This window comes from Alligator mississippiensis, chromosome 6, assembly GCF_030867095.1.
Source record: "Alligator mississippiensis isolate rAllMis1 chromosome 6, rAllMis1, whole genome shotgun sequence".
In the NCBI taxonomy this organism is placed as follows: Eukaryota; Metazoa; Chordata; order Crocodylia; family Alligatoridae; genus Alligator; species Alligator mississippiensis.
The window spans coordinates 91231365-91251121 of NC_081829.1; the positions used below are offsets into that span (position 1 = coordinate 91231365).

At 39.5% G+C, this 19757-nt stretch overlaps 1 protein-coding gene across 8 annotated transcripts in view; it reads right to left on the bottom strand.

Annotated features, from left to right (window-relative positions):
• Nucleotides 1-19757, bottom strand: part of ATRNL1 (attractin like 1) — a 1033288-nt gene that overhangs the window by 904879 nt on the left and 108652 nt on the right. For all 8 annotated transcript variants that reach the window (XM_019485923.2, XM_059730100.1, XM_059730101.1 and 5 more), the window contains exons 2-4: nucleotides 7923-8006; nucleotides 4747-4860; nucleotides 901-1029 (exon numbers count right to left, since the gene is read on the bottom strand). In XM_019485923.2, the coding sequence (XP_019341468.1) occupies nucleotides 901-1029; nucleotides 4747-4860; nucleotides 7923-8006 (327 nt within the window). The remainder of the gene's footprint in view (nucleotides 1-900; nucleotides 1030-4746; nucleotides 4861-7922; nucleotides 8007-19757) is intronic.

Genomic DNA, 19757 nt, shown 5'->3' on the forward strand with positions numbered 1-19757 from the left:
AACTAGCTATATACTGGATACTTTTCTAGACAGACCTCAAGTTTGTTCTATTTCCTAGGTTCTTTTGAGGTCCCTATGAAATACCATAGCTAAAAGCACTGCAATTCTTGGATATACGAACAAGGAAACACGAAGAGAGTTTGAAAATGCTATTACAAATGCATGTGTCATTGTTGAAACCTTTACTGAAATAGTGTGTAGAGTTTAGCATTCATACTTCAAAAAAGATACTGAAAAACAGAAAAGTATTAAGAAAAAGTTACAGCAATGAGTACAAGATAGCCTAATCTAAAGTGAGAAAAATCTCAATCTATTTACATTTTTCCAAAAGAATGTAAGTGCCAAATTGTGAGTCCCAAACTCACATTATCTGTCTCATTGGTTTGAGTAAGACCATACATATGATCAAGTACTATTCAATGTGGACAAAGGTGAGAATCTCCCCTTAAAGTGTCCCCATTAACAAGGGTATAGGAGATTTCACACAGAAATGTGTTTCAGCTTGTTCCACATTTCTAAAAATCTCTGTAGCTCTTACTCCTTTTTTGACTTCCTAGTTTGAAAGCCTATTAGGATGCATACTTTATTGACATCAGGCAGAAGGCAGGGCAGAGATGCACCTGACAGACTAAATCAGAGACGCAAAAGCTTTCATGAGCCAGAACTTTCTTTATCACTTTGGCTCACAAAAGCTTTTGCATCTCCGATTTAGTCTGTCAGGTGCATCTCTACTTTGCCTTTTGTCCGACTTCAGATGAACACAGCTAACTATCCCTGTGTTGACATCAGTGATACTATTACCCAACAAAAAGAAAAATATATTCTACAGCTATGAGCTCCCAAAGGAAATTACAGCCCAATTATACTTAATAATGTAATTAATTTTAAAAAAATACTTACGAGTAAAAAATGTTAAAACCAGTTAGGTTATAAGCAGCATCGCTAAAAAAATGTAGTAATGCATATCCAGATGTAGTAACTACTTCAGGAACAGTTTCATTTCCACGTACTTCTGGGACAATTAGACCACTGGAAAACAGATTGTATAAAGAAGTCAGGCATTCAAATAATAACATACCCAAAATACTTTGAAAATCTTATGAAAAGTTTCTTAGAATAACACTGAATGAAGCAAGGTTCAAGCCTGCCAACATTTCTGTATCTTGAGGGATGGGATTTCTCAGATTTTCAGTAACACTAAAAAGTTCCCCAGAAATTGATTATACATGTGCACGAGCTGTCAATAGACTGTTGTGAGCCAAGTATTAATGCACACAGATGGAAAATCTACCCCTGAGCTTCAAACAAATCGAGCAGTCAACTCATTTGCTCTCAGTGGGAGCAGAATATCTAAATGACATTTGTCACTTTGGAAATTTTCCCCATTTCTTCTAAAATAATTAGCTATACCTAGAGAAAATGATTTTAAACTAAACTTCATGGAAAAATTAAAGTTTCTAGAGAAAAAGCAGCTATGCTTTAAAAAACATTCAAAAGGATGTTTTCCATTAAACAGACATTAGAGACGGGCAAATCAATACATAACTGCACTGAAGCAGAGAAAAAGCATCCTACACATAAATCATGTGGGTAACCACATGGCAAATGTAAAATAAATTAAAACTTTAGGAAAACCCCAAAGGAAATTTTAAATATATAATGTATAACAAAATAAAAATAATAATAAAACATAACCACAAATTAGAAAAACTCTAGGAACTGCTTAATATTAAAGACTATAAATAATAGACCTTTGAACCAGAACTAGAAAATATACTGAGGGAAGTGATTAAAAAGAATGAACAAACAGAAAAATACCTGTAAAACCTTTATTCACCCTCTCTCGCCTCGCCTGTCTATAGCATACCCATCTCCTACCCTTTCAAGGTAAACTAAAAGTCGTGCTTGTGAAAGGCAACCAACCATGTGTATAAAAGGAAAACTACCTGTCAGTGGGTAATTATCAGGGGGAACTATAAAAAAGGTACCAGGGAGCCAAGATAATAGAAGGGGCTAGACAGCAGCCTAAAAGTGTTTTGGTAAGAGGTTAAATAATGAACCTATATAAGAGGTTAAAGAATGCTCCTGTCCCAAACAGCCTGTGATCTTAAGCTGTTCATTTTAGATAACCTTGGGAATATATCCTACCTCCTTAGAAGTTAATGCTGAACTACCCTGAATTCAAGGGATTGGGATTTCAAACCCCCAGGTCTAACCACAGGATAAGACATATTTTAGTATCTGCCCTGTAAATCTAATGTGACAACCAGTGCATGAAAACAGCTCTAAACCGCCAAATAAATTCTGTGGCCAGTCATGAAGAACAAAAAATACAATCATAAGTGAAATTGTAATTCTCTTTGTAAAGTTTCACTTAGAGTTTATAGAAAGATAGGAACTAGCCAATAAAGATCATTTGAACATGTACCCACATTTTTTTAAATGGGAAATTTAACAAAAGTTCAGCTTAAAGTCCTGTTTTCCATCTCTCCCTTCGTGTCAACTTTAAAGTGGTGGAAATCTATTTTAGTTAACTTCTACTGAAAGTTGAAAACCAAATAACTCAGGCCACACTATTACTTGTTTATCCTATTTGCTCATTACTTGACAGCTACAGTATGAAGCAACACAATGTCACAAGGCTAAAAGAGTGATTTACATACAAACATTTTACTTTCTTTCTTTCTTTTTTAAACATAAGTAGGGCACAGATGTCAAGTAAGAAAATTTGTTTTCATATTGCTGATGATATTGCTATATTTATTTACTTATATGATAAGATGCTTACTTTTACATTTCTGACTAAATGAATGTATGATCTTTGTTTCTTTGACATTTACCCCTGGGTGTCTTGGAGTAAGTAGGATTGAGGTTTTGTTTCTGCATGTGCACTCTACTAAAAAACCAAACAAACTCCCTTTGTACTGAGAACTATTTACTTGATACCAGCTTAGAAAAAAGTCAGACATTTAATTCAACTGTGGGCAAAACAAATCAGAACAGTGTCACGCAGGACCATATTCCTGTTCATTTCAGATACATTAAATACGCTAAATACAATATTTCAATAAACTCCATTTCAATCTTAGTACTCACTTATTATACTATTTTATTTTAGAGAGATGCAACCTATGTCAGAAAGTTGTAATGTGTTCACAGCCCCTACGGACTTGGTGAACTTGTAGAGAGTTCAGCCAGAAGTCACATTTCTATACTTCACCTAAACAACATTACAGAATTTATTGATCTCCTTTCTCCAGTGATCTAAGGAATTATGATTGCAAGACTGCAAAGAACGCCTAATAGTTGCAGGATCAGATCCATAAGCAGAGCAAATATATTTGTGTACATTACAACAGCATGATTAACGTATTTCTTTTCTCAATAAATACAATCTGGCTTAAATGCCAGATCATTGTTCTAGGTATCTAAACTCCTATGGACTTTCTTTGTTATATGAAGATTCTCTTTTAATTATTTTCAACACATTTCTAGAAAATACTAGAGAAAAAGCTTTCAATAGTACTGAAATATTGATGTATGTCAGAAACTTTTCAGCCCATGATCTTCTGCTTTGCCTTGCAAGTTACCTAGGCTAAATGCAAAGAGTCAAAAAGCCTGAGACTGAATTGATTCAACCTTCACAGGTTACTCTAAACTGCACAGCCCGAACTGATAAGCAAGTGAACGGACATTCACTTCCGATTCCAGAAATGCAGCCATGTGCCTGCAGTAGCCCAGGAGAGAAGCCGGGAGTGTTTCTATAGTACGCCTCTCTGCTTTGCAGATCCTCCCACCCTGCCAGGGAAAAAGTTTGCAGGGGAGGTGCAAAGTGCCTTGGGATGCTGAGGGACTGTGAGTTAACTAGAATCTGGATGGGATCTGGGACAGAAGTTCAATAAACCAATTTCACCTAAATCAGTTAAGCCTGATACTATATCCATTCAGGTTTATCTTAAACCAGTTTCAGCCATTTTGAAAGTGGTTTATGTGCACTGAACTTCTGTCGTGCTACAGATTTAAACTGGTTTCTTATCACTTGTACCAGTTTATGTGCAACTTCTGGCCCTAGCCCTAGAGAAGACTGCACACTACAATTATCAGCACTCTATAAACATGAAACAAGTAACTAGCTCAGAGCTGATCCAGTTGCATAATAATTCCTGTGACCTGAGATAAAATTAGAGCAATCAAGATCATCTGTGTTCCCCACAATTATCAATTCTTTCACCTTCGATTCTTTTCACCTTCGATAAGGAGAAAACTATTAGTACTACCTAATGATGCTTAATCATTTGCCATCATGTTTTCCATTCTAATGGACAAAAAGAAGATCTTATCCAGTTGGTAACTCTGGTTAACTTCAAAAGGAGAGGCCCTCAGTAAGTAACTTCAAGCTGCCAACCTGTAAATAGCTTAATGACTATTCTTAAGTAGTGCAATGTCTCTGTTCTATAGAAAGACTCTTGTATTAGTATAGCTAGCACTGCTATCAGCTTTGCTGCTTCACTAAAAAGTCGGTATTTAGGACGAGCCCAGTAAAGGACTTAATACTACTACCCTTGAGCCAAAAGCAAAATTATTATGTTGCATTAGTACCAGCAATATGTTGTCTATCTTCTATTATAAACAAAGGAAAGAAAACTACCAGTAGCACAATCAAACCACTAGTGCTATTATTTTCCTCAAATTAAAAAATTCTGTCTTACTAGTAACAATAAAGAACTATTAATTAAAAATACTTACCTAAATACTGCTATTAAAGGTGCATATATTGAATCGCCATCATAAACATACATATGGTCCCAACTACATTCTGTGGCAAAATGATTAAATCTTAATCTAAGTATTGCATTAGGACTGAAAGAGAAGAGAAAATATTATTTAGCAAAAGCATGAACTCAAACTTATAACATCAAAAGTAGCCATAACATTAGCCATATTAGAACATTAAATTCTAACATTCATATACATACACATAACAGACATAGATAGTACTTTGTGTATAACTATATTTAAATTAAGCAATTATTGAATTTGTTATCATAAAGGATTTTAAGTAGGGGTGCAATGATAGAGATTTGGGGGCCTGATACTGATAGCTAAATTTTAAGGAGACATATTGGCCGATACCAATCCAATTTCTGATACACAGCCCAGCAGCTTGAAGAGCACTGTCCAGCTGGTAAGACCACTGTGGTGGAAGGAGAGGGGGAAGGGGCATGGGGGGGGGGCACAAAATGAGGTCCCCGCGATGAGGGAGAGAGTGGGGCTGGGACAGGCACTGCTCAGCCAGTGCGGGGCAGGGCACGGGACAGAGCCGCAGCTCATCCGGGGGGTGGGGGGGGGGGAAAGGCGGGTAAGAGGGGGAGCTCCCACTGCTGTGCACACCCCAGGAGGATATGGGAGGTGCCCCCCATATCTGTGCAGGGCAGGGCAGACTGCCGCTACGGGCTAGGGCTGTGCCAGGCTCTTCCTGGCAGGGGGCTGGACCGGGGCTGCACTCAGGGCAGGCCCCAGGCCCACTCCCTCCCTCGCTGCAGGGTCCTTGACCTACCCCTCCTTGTGCCCCTTCCCTTCCACCACAGCAGACTTAGCAGCTGGATGCAGCTCTCCAAGGTACCAGGCTGTGCTCCTTGCCGCCTACAGCTGCATGCATGCATGAGGCATTTATCGGTCACATTATTGGCCACATCAGGCAAAAAAAAAAAAAGCCAGTTTCCGATGCAATCAGTTTTCTTTATATCAGTGCTGATCCAATATAGGACAAATATATTGCTGCACCTCTAATTTTAACCCACAACGCAAGGCTAATAATTACTAAATTAACAATGGGTATTACTATTATCTTCACAATAGTTTTGAAAGAGACCATGTCAATTTTAAAACCCCAAATTTAAGCTTTGATTAAAAAAATTATAAAGTTCTATAATGAAAAGAGTTCCAATTCATTATTTTACTAACTACAGCAAAAGTTCTGTTATCTGGCACTCATGGGAAATGCAGGGTGCCAGATAACCAAATATGCCGGTTACTCATGAGGCCTGAACAGACATCTTTGCCTGTTCGGGTCGCTGCCCCTCCCGTCGCTTCTGGGGCACCGCTGCCCCTCCCGCCACGTCAGTGTGCTGAGGGACAGGAAGGGGAGGCCTGTACAGGCTGCTCTGCCCCGGGCCACAGGGGCTCAGCAAAACCGGAGGTGCCACAGTGGGCACTTCCAGTTTTGCTTTTCCCGCATCAACTGGCATGCCAGTTAATGGAGCATGCCAGTTTCTAAGGTGCTGGATAACACGGCTTTTACTATATACCAGTTGTAATCAGCTTTTGTTGACTTTTTCCAAATACAAAAATTCACAAATAATTTCAATATACAAAAATTGCAGCTAATGCATGAAAAAAAGGAACTACAGTTCTGCAAACAGTGGGGAGCATAAATGGTGAGAAGCAACACATCTTACATATAAATATATAAAATAAACAAAGGAAAGAAAACTACCAATAGCGCACATATACATGAATTACAAAGATGTGTCGCTTTTCACCGTTTATGCTCCCCACTCTTTGCAGAACTCCGGTTTCTTTTTTTCATGCACTAGCTGTAACGTACGCACACATATATAGAGCACTTGGAGTTCTAGCTATGTATGCATGCATGATACACATATACTCTTGCAATGCTAGAACTCAAGTGCTATCAAGTAAAAAAGGTTTAGCACGTATCCTTTAGCATTCATTGTTTCAAGAGTCAGTTATTCAAGGCAAGTGTTAGGCTTAAAAGGAAATTCTTTAGAAACTCTAAGACTACCAGCAACACTGCACCTTGTAATATAAAAAGTTGAATCTGTATAATGATGTCAATAGGAATATAATTCAGGACCTGATGTATTAGGGCACTGTAGTCTTTTCCAACCCACTCTTGCTGCCATTAGTGGGAGGAAAGATTCTGACGGATTGACTGACTGGTTCTTGACTGCCAGCTTGTAAGTTCTGAAGGGGGATTTTTTCCCATATGGCAAAGTTATCAAACTCCTTTGTGGGCTTTTTTATCTTCCATCTGGCATTGCAGAGGTTTGGGGGCTTAAAATGCATTTATTGAAATGTTGGCATTCCACATAAGTAGTTCCTGTCAAGTATTACAGGGAGGAGAGCTTCCCATTGTTTACTCAAGTTAATAGCACTGCAGCTTCCCCATTTATCATGGTAATTCATATATTACATTGAAGCGAATGCAGAAATAGTACATGGCTCTATGCAGTTTGCACTAAAGGACAAAACAGACCTATATTCCCTGTGGTTGAAGAACAGATAAAGATGCTTAAGAGACTGCCCTAAGTACAAGACACAGTAGTATGGTTTTAAAATAAAATAAGACCTTCTTCAGCATTTCATACCCAAGGCTTGTCTAACAACTCTCCCAACCATAAAAAGACATTACCAAGCAAACCCTGCTTCTTGCCTATTCCCTGGACCATCATGGTTTCACCACCACTACAACACTATTACCAACAACATTAATTTGGCCTTATGGTATGTTCCAAAACTACTTTTGATATGCCACTGAAAATAATGTTAATATTCTAAAGTGACAGGTTTCTGCAACTACAAACAACTTGTGTAAGTAATCAAATAGTAAACCAGACATTTATTTTCAAAATGTAGCACTGGCTTAATTCTAACTTTCATCTAATTTTTGTCATTTGAGGTCAGTGGAAGTAGCGTGCCAACTTTGAGCACTTTTGAAAAAAAAAAGACTAAGTTTTTTAAATTAACAATTACCTTTAAAATGTTCAAACCAAGAAATTTACCTGGATGCTTAGCATCTAGGTACTTTAGATACAAGGTTTTCTGCAGATCCCCGAATCAGAGGAGTATGTTAGCAACCATGCATCAGATAGTTTGATCAACTTGAAATGTATACTTACTAGCCTTCAATTAACCATGTGCATTTAGTTTTATATTTATAGTTTATTGGGCCATCTGTTAAGTATCCAGAGGGTTCTGTCAACCTAAAATAGGAAAAAAAAAGTATTGTAACTAATTATAAACAGTTCTTCAAGTATAGCAGCATATCGATTAGCATACAGATTCTTTCTTGATTAACTCAAAATATGTCAATCTAAAACTTAAAATTGTGGAAGTTACAGCTTAAAATAAACAGATCCCTTTACAAATTAAAAGAAAAAGTAAAACTAGGTCTGCAAAAATCTCAAGCTGATGGAGAAAATGGGGAAGCCAACTCAATTTTCCCCACCAGCAGTCTAAGTGCACAAGAATCCAAATTATAATCACCCTTAAAAACCACCTGTGAAGTTGTTTCTGTATGTACATGTATAAAAAGCCTAGGCTGCCATTTTTACCATTTTTAATAGTTAAACTTAAGAATCATACGTTTAACTACTACTCTGTCACCTCATCACTGGAAATGTCTCATTCCAGATTTCAATACAGAAACTACTGGAACTAAAGTGAAGACTACAGCTCAGGAAACAGCAACATTATTATATGAAAGGGAGGCAGGTCCTGCTAAGGTCTCAGTGGAGGCTCTCAACTTCAAAATTCACTTCCCAACCTGCCCACTCTGATATAGGCTGCATTTGTTAGCCTTTCAGACACTGCAAAAACCATTGGTTTTGTTGGCAAGCGCTGGTGATGGGGCCTTTCCATTTATTTTTTTGGCAGCCTCTTGTCATTAAAAAGAAATCAACAGTGCCATGAAAACTTACTTTGAGATACTGTCAAATGCATTTAAAAAGCTACTAAGAGGTATTCTATCTTTCTTCCTATATACAGAGAGAGAGAGAGAGAGAGAGAGAGAGTGCGCGCGCGCAAGAGAACGAGCACTGAAAATACAAGGTGTCAGACTGGGGAAAAATATACATTTTATTCAGCTGACTTATGAGTAAGAATTCCCTTTAGTCAACTAAGGGACCATAGGTAACTGACAGTAGTAATTACCAAAACTAGCTTCTTTGCAGAGTGAATGCACAAGCTATGACCTTGACTCCCCATGTTATCTGTTAGCATAAAATGCATTCAAAAGACAAAGCAAGAGGTTTTCAGACACTCCGTTCAAATAACCACCCTCAGTCTGAAAAATAATAAAAGATTCTAGAGCTGCTAGAAACAACCATTTTTGTAGAAAGGCAACAACTATAACCAGCAAAGTGCCCAGTGAAGCAGAAACAGTTTTATCATCAGAACTGGTTAATTTTTTAAATTATGGGCAAAACAATGGGCAATATATAAAGAGTTAAATACATATGCAGTGTTATACATTTAACTTATTTTTATTTTTAAGCTTGATTAACATTTACACATTTTTTAATATTTAATTCAATTGCACAGAATAGCCTTCATTTGAGAATAGTGGTTGAGAAAATTAAATCCCTAATTTTGCAGTGTGGCTTGGCCAGTCTTATAATCATAGGACTAACACCTACTAAGTCACAAAATTTTTACAGTAGATCCAAACTTGCTATAAAATGAAGCCAAATAGACTTCTGCCATTAATTCCATGGGAACCAGTATAGAATCAAGGAATATTGCCGCCAAACTTTCTGGGCACCTATACACATGCTAAGAGGCTGCTCCAACACACTATAGTTAAAATGCATTGGAGTAGACTTGATTAATCGAGTCTGCTGGAGCATGGTAATTACCGCACTCCAGCATCACATGCATCAGCGTCCCACACTGAAAAATTGTGGCAGGGGCATTTTAACTAAAGCTCGTTCAACAAGCTTTAGTTAAAGTGCCCCTGCCACCATTTTTCAGTATGGGAATGCTAATACACATGATACTCTGAGCACTTTAATTACAGCATCTCTCAGAACCACTCTAATTAAAGCGCCACCCCCAACACACATCTCCCAGAGCACGCCTATACACACCCTTTGGTTATACAAAACCTTATGAATTCCTAAGTATATTCATTGATCAAATAAAGCACCAATAGCAGATCTTGTCTGAACAGTCCTTAGTCTGGCTAGTACTCAAATCTAGGAATCTCAGGTGTCATATCTTTTTCAGGGGGTATATGAGAGGGATGATAGACATGCCAGTTCATATATTCTTCCCTCTAAGGCATCTATAACCTGCTACTGTCAGAAACAGGATACTGGGCTAGGGGAACCACTGGGTCTAACCCAGCATGGCATTTCTTATGTTCTCCTGTTTTGTTGCCTTTGTCAACAGACACACACAAATCTGTCGTGTAACATGGATCATAATTGTTATCATTTTAAAAAACTACCATTCTTGGTATTTCCTTTGCAACTAATAGCTGCTTTTTTTCTGGTGGGGAAGGATAGAGGGTGGGGAGCACATGAAAGACAATGATTTCAATCAACTGACTGGCAAGCCTGGAGAGGACATTATAGTAGGTTTTGGCCAGCTAACAAAAGTGCATTTGGGAGACAATGCATTTAAAAGCAACTCTATATATACTGAATTGAAATTTGGTCAAAAACTTGGGTTCCAAAAGTACTACTCAAAGGAAAAGCTAGAACAGAAGTTCCTTGTTTTAAATTCTGAAAGGATAAATAGATTTTAAAGTAAAGTGAATCTCCAAGATGAATTAATGTTTCTTTGAAATAATTGATGTCCAAATGTTACACCACTGTGTCAAGATAATTGATCCTGAAAATGATAAGTTACTAAGAAAAAAAAATTGAAACTATATCATTTTCTATGTCCAGTTTGAGCATATTGTAAAAGGTAAATAAGCAGCAGATGTAGTGGAAATAAATGAGGTTATAAATGCTTATAAACACTTAAATATTTAAAAAAATAAGCCAGTTTTACCAATAAGAAAGTACATATTCAAATGTATTTGTTTTCACAATGACAGTTTCTCCTTAATCAAGTACAAACTGCACACAGCATATACAATATTGATAAATACAATGACAAAACTCCTAAAGAGTTCAAGAGTTTTTTGGGAAGGGGGTTGTTTTGGTAAATGTTTCATTTTGGGGGGTTTTTTGTTTGTTTTTTGTTTTGTTTTTAACTAAAAATGTTTCACAAACAGAATGTTTAAACAAAAGGAAAATTAAAAACTTCACCACTGAAGGAGTACAACATTTAAATATTTCTGCATGCTGTTCGTAACATCCTATAAAACTTTTGGGAAGGAATGTAACATACTCTTAAATCTAGAAATTGCATGAATACAGAAAAGTGATGTGGACACATGAAATGGGAGCCTCTATTGTGTGCCTTCCCCCACCCCCTATGAAAAATAAAGAAATATGGCCAGTTTTGTGCAGAGTACGTGTTTTTTGTATTTTGCAGCTGATCTTTGATCCTGCAGTCAGACTCAATTAACCATGTATTTGATCTGAATAAGTACCCTTCAAGTCTAAAACAGGTTAAATATTTCCAAATTAAACCGAAGTTGTAATTTGACATTGTACCAGCAAGAATCAATCTACATTAACAACAAAACTGTTTGAGTAGGTTTGCTTATTTTGTTTGAGGAACTGGAAAGGGGGGGGGGGGGGGGGGAGTTCTTGCGTTTGCTTATTTTTCCATCCCACCCAAAAAAGCGACAATACATGGATTAAAAAGATGAATATCTTGGATAAAAACGAAATGTATCTTTCATTAACAATTTTTAACAGAATGGTTGTTTATGCTAACTCCAACTTATTTATAATAAACCAAAACATACACTTTCCTTGAATGTTCAATGCGTTTAAACACAGTAAAAAGAAATTATTGGTTTTGGTTGCTTTACCCACAGAATTCAGTTACCGATTCAATTATGCAGGTCATTCGTTCAGTTATTTGGAGAGCGGTCTTCTTGAAAGGAATGTGTAATTTAACAGCCTAATGCTATAGCACTGATTTGAAACTGAGCCAGGACGGGTGGGCCCTTGCTCCAAAGCAGACCCTTACTGAAACTTAAATCTGTCTCCACTTTCAAACCAGCGGGAAACTTGCACCCGCATGACACTGACTGCAGAATCAGGACCTACATTTGGATATGTGCTTGTTGACCACCATTAAAACTGGTAACTATGTGGGAATAAATATTATATTAAGATACAATTTAAAAAAAAAAACAAAAAAACCCAAATACTACTGTTATACTATACATTTGTTGATGCTGTTTACTTATACAGAAAACTGCAATAACTTTATTTTATTGTACACCATGTAAAAAGTCATCAGCATTCATTTACACTCAAGGCCAACCTCTCCCTCTTAGCTTTAATAATGCAAGGAAAGTGACTTGCAAGAGTTGTTTCAATTACAGCCAGCCCTCTGGCACTGGTAAATTGCAAACAATTTCCCTTTCACCCAGGCTGATGATTTGTTGATAAACACTTTCCTTGGGAAGATTAGATAACCTTTGATGAAGCCATTTCTCTTTGCTATAAAAAATAAACAACCTGTCATTGCTTTGAAATAATGAGTGTAAAAAATGGAAAGATGAAGAAATTGTTCTATAACATGCTGTTTGACCAAGCTGTAGTATTTTTTTTCACATTATACAGAAACTTCCTTGCACCTTTTACCTTTCAAATATTATGAAGCCCCACAGAGCAGACTTTTTATTACAGCTTTCTAAATGATACACATAGCATGGCAGCAGAGGATTAACTAATGTCATTTTGATCTGCAAGTCAGCACTTGCATATATAGCCTAACCTTTTCTAAGCAAGCAGGAATATATTAAAAACCTATGCTATAAAGAATTGAGAAAGTTTCCACAATGGTTCCCTTCTATGTCTGTCAATTAAACTGATCCACTAACTTGTGGCAAGAAGGCAAAATGTTGTATAACTCATTTAAAGACAAACTTAGAAATAATAATTAATAGATGTGTCAGCCACAGAGCAAATCAATAATTATAAGACACACAATACCTGATACTAGAAGGCTTTTTTAATGTGGCAAACAAATCTAGAAGCTGAATGCCAGCGAATTAAAACTGAACACAAGAAGCAAACTTTCAGAAAGAAGAGAAATTACTCTCTGAACAAGTGAGTATAAGGTGCCATACTGCCCTGCCTTCTATATTATACAGGAGGTAAGACTAGATTATTAAAATGATCCCTTCTGGCCCTAACATTTAACAGTTTGTGAAGATGGTTGTATCAACCCATCCCCAGAGTTTTTCTGTGGAAGAGGATGATATGGCTGAGTTTTCCAGAAGTCTATATCGTATCATACCACTGCAAGAATGGGGGGGAGGTCCTAAAGGAACGGGGTACAAGAAGCAATAGAGAAGCATGGAGAAGAGCAATGAAATCTTCCAGGATAATAGCACTTTAGATGTACTAGTGGGCGATGCCTCTCCACCTGATGTACGAAATGAAAGTGGATCCTCCTACAATGTATTTCTGTCATAAGCAAGATGTCTTACATTTTCACAAAGAGCCTGTCCATGAAGGTGCAGGTATAGGTTTGAAGTAAAAATTACTTCCTAAAGAAATTAATGCATCATCTCTTCTAATACACTGTAGACTAACCATGCTGGCCATTTAGAACAGCTCTGAATTTCTGTCAAGAACAATTGCTGTTCTGTTCTGAATTAATTTATGGTTGCAGATGTAGTATCTACGCTTTGTGCATTGATTTAATTGGGATCTTATGTGGATCTTATTATGTATGCCAATGTTTGGTCTCTGCATGCTCTCTCAGTAGCAATCCCTTTCCAGCCTGTTTAAGAGTGCTAAATTTTTGCTAAATTAATTAGAAGCTGAAAACAGTCTGCGAATCAGTCTTGACCACTTACAGGAAAGGAACTGCCCTTTTCATGGGACAAATAAAGCAATAGCCACATTCCAGTCTGGGGAAGCCATTCCTAATCTGTCACTCCGCTCAAAGACAAGAATTCTCACATTTCAGATGATAAATGAAAGTCAAGGAACACCAAAATCCAGTGTCACCTCTGCAGTTTGAGGCAGACAAGCAGACAGAGCCTTTTTCAGGGGTGGTCACCGAAGACCAACTCCATGACACGTATTGGCAATTCATATCAGATCTGGAGGATTGGCAGGGAGAGGGAGGCAGGAAAGAGATATCACCATTAAGTTCCATTACCCACATGAAAAGTGGATTGTAGGGATGCTGAAAAAAAATATTCCAAATATCTGATCAGATGCACATCATCATTCATAAGAACCTATGAAGAAAGAAGAAGGAAAACCTACATTTACTTGCAAATTCTTATTAAAATAACAGTGTATGACCTTGATATCCATCACTAGAGCAGTCATCTCTACTTTCATATTGTAATTTGTAGCATCTTAAAAAAAAAAAGTGTATTTACCTTCCCCATATACATTAGACAAATGGTCTGTGAAAAGTCAATTGCTGTGTAAACCTAAAGATAAATGTTTTTCTACTCCAGACAAATGCATCTTTGATACTATCAACATTTTTTTAATGTCAGGTATAAAACTGTGCTTTTACCTGTCAGAAATTAAAACCACATACAAAAAAAGTTTCCCTGTGTAATCAATCTGCTATGCGATATCCCGATTAATAAATTTATCTTGACATGTATATAAAGCACCCATTCAAGATCTTTAGGCATTTCCACAATATTGCAAACATCCATTGTTAAATAAAATCAAAAGAGTTTTGATGAAAGTAATTTAGCTCTACCTTACACATTTCTCATTTGTGAATTACTTACTATACATTCTACATTGCTCACTGTCATGTTCCTGCTGATGAATAATCTAATAGATAGCTCTCTATTCAGTCAGTTAAGGTGGTTAGATAGAGATTAAATGGGAATCAGTGGGCAATAGAGCATAAATAATTATATTAAAATTCTACTTTTATCACTCAGATCAACATTTCATTATTTTGCATGGATGCATGCATGAACACCACATACAGAAAACTAAAGTCAGATCACAGAAACCATTATGCCACAAGCTATTGCTACACATGCTTTATGCATCTGGTGATTACAATTTTATACTAATTTACATGTGCTCACCACAGGAGAGCTGCGTTGAAAATGAAGAGTTCCTAAAACAAATGGTGTTAAGTTTTATGGTTTATACATGGGTTAGCTTTTAACAAGGACCTAAAAAGCAAGTTATTTCCTGATAAGCTTCAAAATAGGATACCATATGTCTCAGTTTGGCTAGGACAGACCCAGTTTCTGCAAGCCAGTCCTAACCAGTTGGTCAAAAGTCCCAGTCTGGAGTCCGGTTGGCAGGTGGAACAGCATGGTGCAGCAGGCAGCCAGCCACACAGGTACCACTGGTGCTATGCAGGAGCAAGGATGTGCCACGTGCAGGTGGGGGGTGCCTGCTCTGGCACTATGTTCTAGGCCTGCAAGATGCAAGCTCTTTGGAACAGGAACTCCCCTGTTTTATTCAGACTGCATCTAGTATATTGAAGCAAATATATATTATAACAAATAAAAATAATGACATCATTTCTTTACTATAAACTGAGTTACTGCAAATTACATCGTCTAATGGCCCACTTTATTAATGCAAATAACCTCCTTTCTGCAGCATCGTCAAAGTAAACATATTTTAGAGGTAAGATGGATTCAATACTGTCACTGGTGTTTCAGTTGCTTCCAACTGCTAACCACATGGTCAGCATTAGGCCTGTGCGAAGTGGCTAGTATTCGCTTCAGATTCGGCCAGTTTGGAGGACAGCGATTCAATCTGCCGATTCGAATCACCGTCCCAAATTAATTTGGCTGAATCTCCGAATCAAGCAGGCCCCATCCCCCGCCCGCTGTTCCAGCCCTACCAATGGCTGCCCTGCCCAGCTCCAGCCTCCTGGCTCCTTAAAAAAAAAAAAAAAGAAGAAGCACGGCACTCACCAGCTGCTGCCAGACACAGGGACAATCTGTGCTCCCCCCTACTATCCCATGCTGCATGGGGGGGCTTTGCCATGAGCCCCCAGTGGCCCTGGCAGCAGCTGCAGCAGCTGGTGAGCATGGGGCTTTTTTTTTTTTTTTTTTAAATGAGCCAACACTGGGGCTGGGCAGGGCGGCCATTGACAGGGCTAGGAGAGTGGGCAGGGGATAGGGCCTGGTGGGGGTCCCCCCATGGTCCCCTCCCCCATCCTCCAACCTCCACCCCCTACTTACCAGCACGGAGTTTGGGTCCAGCTCCCTGTAGAGGCGAGTAGGTACTGTCTGAATCTCCAAAGCTTTCTGAATCTTTTCCGAATCAATCTGAAGAGCTTCAAATCAATTCGGACCTTTTTATTGGTCTCCTGATTTGATTCAGATTTGGAGATTCGGCAGCGAAAGCACGCTGAATCTTCTCCGAATCGAATCAGCACCCAACATTTCACACAGCCCTAGTCAGCATACCACACACTCAAACATTGGATCTCCTAGTCATGGTGGGTTCCCAAGAATATCTGCACACTTCACCTAATAAGAATCACTCCTTTCAAAGAAGTCCTTTGCCAAAGCTCCCAGAACTATCCATTTCAGTATCAAAGGATTAAAAGACACCTGTTCAGAGCTGTCTGTTTCCTAGTAAGTCATTAACAAAGGATATTAAATAAGAGATACGCCACCTTAAGCATATATGCTTTAAGTTATAAAAGATGATGAACTCTCTGAAAGGATGTCTGCCCTCTTTAGCTGTTAGCTGGCTCTGGGAGACTGCAGTAGGAAGCCCTGGGAACTTCTCCTTGACAAAAAGAAAAGCAGAGAATGGCTATCCAAGCTGTTCTATTAAGAGAATCTCCCAAGAACACAGAGAGAGAGCCCAGGATATAAGTCTGCGGGGAACTGGAGACAATTCGGAGCGTACAGAACAATTCTGCAAGAGGACGTTCTCAGCAGAAATAAAGACAAGGCGCTCTGAAACAATAGTTGCAAGTCAGTTCTGAAGGATAAATTGACCCTTCCTTTCAGTGTTCCCTCCAAGCTGTGCAGTGTGCACGGCTGCTCGCCCTGAGCGCGCCTGCGCAGCCATGCACGCCGCTCAGCTTAGAGGGAACACTGCTTCCTTTTGAAGGAATGCTACCTAAAATAACCTGGGCTTCACTCAAATTACTGAAGAAGCCCAAAGGGAACTAAAAAAAGTAAAAGTGCAATGTCTTACTGCACTTGACCATGTGTGGCAAAAGCACAAAATTGTATAACAAGAATTAAAATATTGTAACAAGGAGCTAAGATCTCCAAAAGCAATAAAGCTATACGTATTAAATGTAACATCACGAGAATTTTTTTAAGCAAGTATAATTTTCAAAAGCAGAGTGGCTTTAGAGCCTCAAGTCCTTTTTTCAAAAGGGCCTTAGTTAATTGAACCAAATGGCTAAGTTACTTTAAGTGTTTTTGAAAGTTTTCTCCAGTTTAAGTGTCACAGTTTGCTGAAACTGACTCCACTACATTCAGGGGCAGATCCAAAATTTCAGGAATGGCTGTAACCTGGCTCCTAAATTCCCCACCACTACCAGGGCAGGCAGACCATGCCACAGGAGCACCAATAGGGGAACTGAAGTTCCTCAAGCAGGTAAGAATCTTCCCTCCCCTCTCTTTTCTCCTCCATGCTCATCAGTATGTTCCTTCCCCTCCCATTTCTTCCCCTCCACCGCTGACCTGGCTGATATGGTGTTGAGGGGGCATTTCAGAGCCATTCTTACTCTGCTCCAGCTGAGCTGCATAGAATCATAGAAAATTAGGGTTGGAAGAGACCTCAAGAGGTCATCTAAACCAATCCCCTGCTCAAAGCAGCACCATCCCCAACTAGATCATCCCAGCCAGGGCTTTGTCTAGCTTGGTCTTAAAAGCCTCCAAGGATGGAGATTCCACCACCTCTCTGGGTAACCTGTTCCAGTGTTTTACTACCCTCCTAGTGAGAAAATTCTTCCTAATATGTAACCTAAACTTCCCTTGCTGCAACATGAGACCATTGCTTCTTGTTCTGTCATCTGCCACCACTGAGAACAGTCCCGGTTCCATCCTCCTTTGAACTCCCTTCAGGTAGTTCAATGCTACTATTCAATCCCCTCTCAGTCTTCTCTTCTGCAGACAAAAGCCCAGTTCCCTCAGCCTCTTCTCACAAGCCATGTGCCCCAGCCGCCTCACCATTTTCGTTGCCCTCCGCTGGATGCTCTCCAATTTGTCCATCCTTTCTGTAGTGAGGAGGGCGCAAAACTGGATACAGGACTCCAGATGTGGCCTCACCAGTGCCAAATAGAGGGGAAGAATCACTTCCCTTGATCTGCTGGCAAGGTTCCTACCAATGCAGCCCAGTATGCTATTAGCCATCTCAACAAGGGCACACCGTTGGCTCATATCAGCTTATTGTCCACCATAACCCTCAGGTCCTTTTCTGCAGACCTACTGCCCAGCCAGTCAGCCCCCAGCCTATACTGGTGCATGGGGTTGTTCCATCCTAAGTGCAGGACTTTGCACTTGTCCTTGTTGAACCTCATGAGATTCCTTTTGGCCCAGTCCTCCAATTTGTCTAGGTCACTCTGAATCCTAGCTCCAGCATCTACTACTCCCCTCAGCTTGGTGTCATCTGCAAACTTGCTGAGGGTGCATTCTATGCCATCTCCAGGTCACTGATGAAGATATTGAACAAAACTGGCCTCAGGACCAGCCCCTGGGGCACTCCACTTGATACTGGCCGACTAGACATCGAGACATTGATAACTTTCTGAGCCCAATGCTCCAGCCAGTTTTCTATCCACTTTACAGCCTATTCATCGAGCCTGTGCTCCTGGTTTCCCTGCAAACAGAGAGCCAGTCATCAAATCACAGAAGGCAATCAGGTTGGTCAGCCATGACTTGCCCCTGGTGAATCCATGCTGACTTCCTAATCACCTTTTTCTCCTCCAAGTGCTTAGCAAAGGATTCCTTACAGATCTGCTCCATGATTTTTCCAGGGTCTGAGGTACAGCTGACTGGTCTGTAGTTCCCTGGTTCCCTCTGTTAAATATGCGCACTATGTTTGCCCTTTTCCAATCATCCTGGACCTCTCCTGATTGCCATGAGTTTTCAAAGAGCCAGCGGCTCTGCAATCACATCAACCAACTTCCTCAGCACCCTCGGGTGCATCCCATCCAGCCCCATGGACTTGTACACGTCCAGTTTTTCTAAGGAGTCCCTACCTATTCTTTCACCACTGAGGGTTGCTCACCTCCTCCCCAAAAACTGTGCTGCCCAGTGCAGTAGTCTGGGAGCTCAACTTGCCTGTGAAGACTGAGGTGAAAAAGGCATTGAGCACTTCAGCCTTTTCTGCATCCTCCATCATTAGGTTGCCTCCCAATTCAGTAAGGGACCCGCACTTTCCCTGATTCTCCTCTTGTTACTGACATACCTGTAGAAACCCTTCTTGTTACCCTTCACATCCCTTGTTAGCTGCAACTCCAGTTGTGCTTTGGGCTTCCTGCTTTCATCCCTGCATGCCTGAGAATGCTCTTATATTCCTCCCTAGTCATTTTTCCATATTTCCACCTCTTATAAGCTTCCTTTTTGTGATTTAGTTTACTGAAGAGTTCCCTGCTAAGCCAAGCTGGTCTTCTGCCATACTTGTTAGTCTTCTTGCACATCAGGATGGTTTGTTCCTGCACTCTCAATAAGTCTTCTTTAAAGTACAGCCAGCTCTCCTGGCCTCCTTTCCCCTCAGACTGGCTTCCCAGGGGATCCTGCACATGAGTTCCCCAAGCGAGTCAAAGTCTGCTTTTCTGAAGTCCTGGGTCCTTACTCTGCTGTTCTTCTTCCTTCCTTTCCTCAGGATCCTGAACTCAATCCTCTTGTGGGTGCTGCTGCCCAAGCTGCCATCTCTAGTACATTC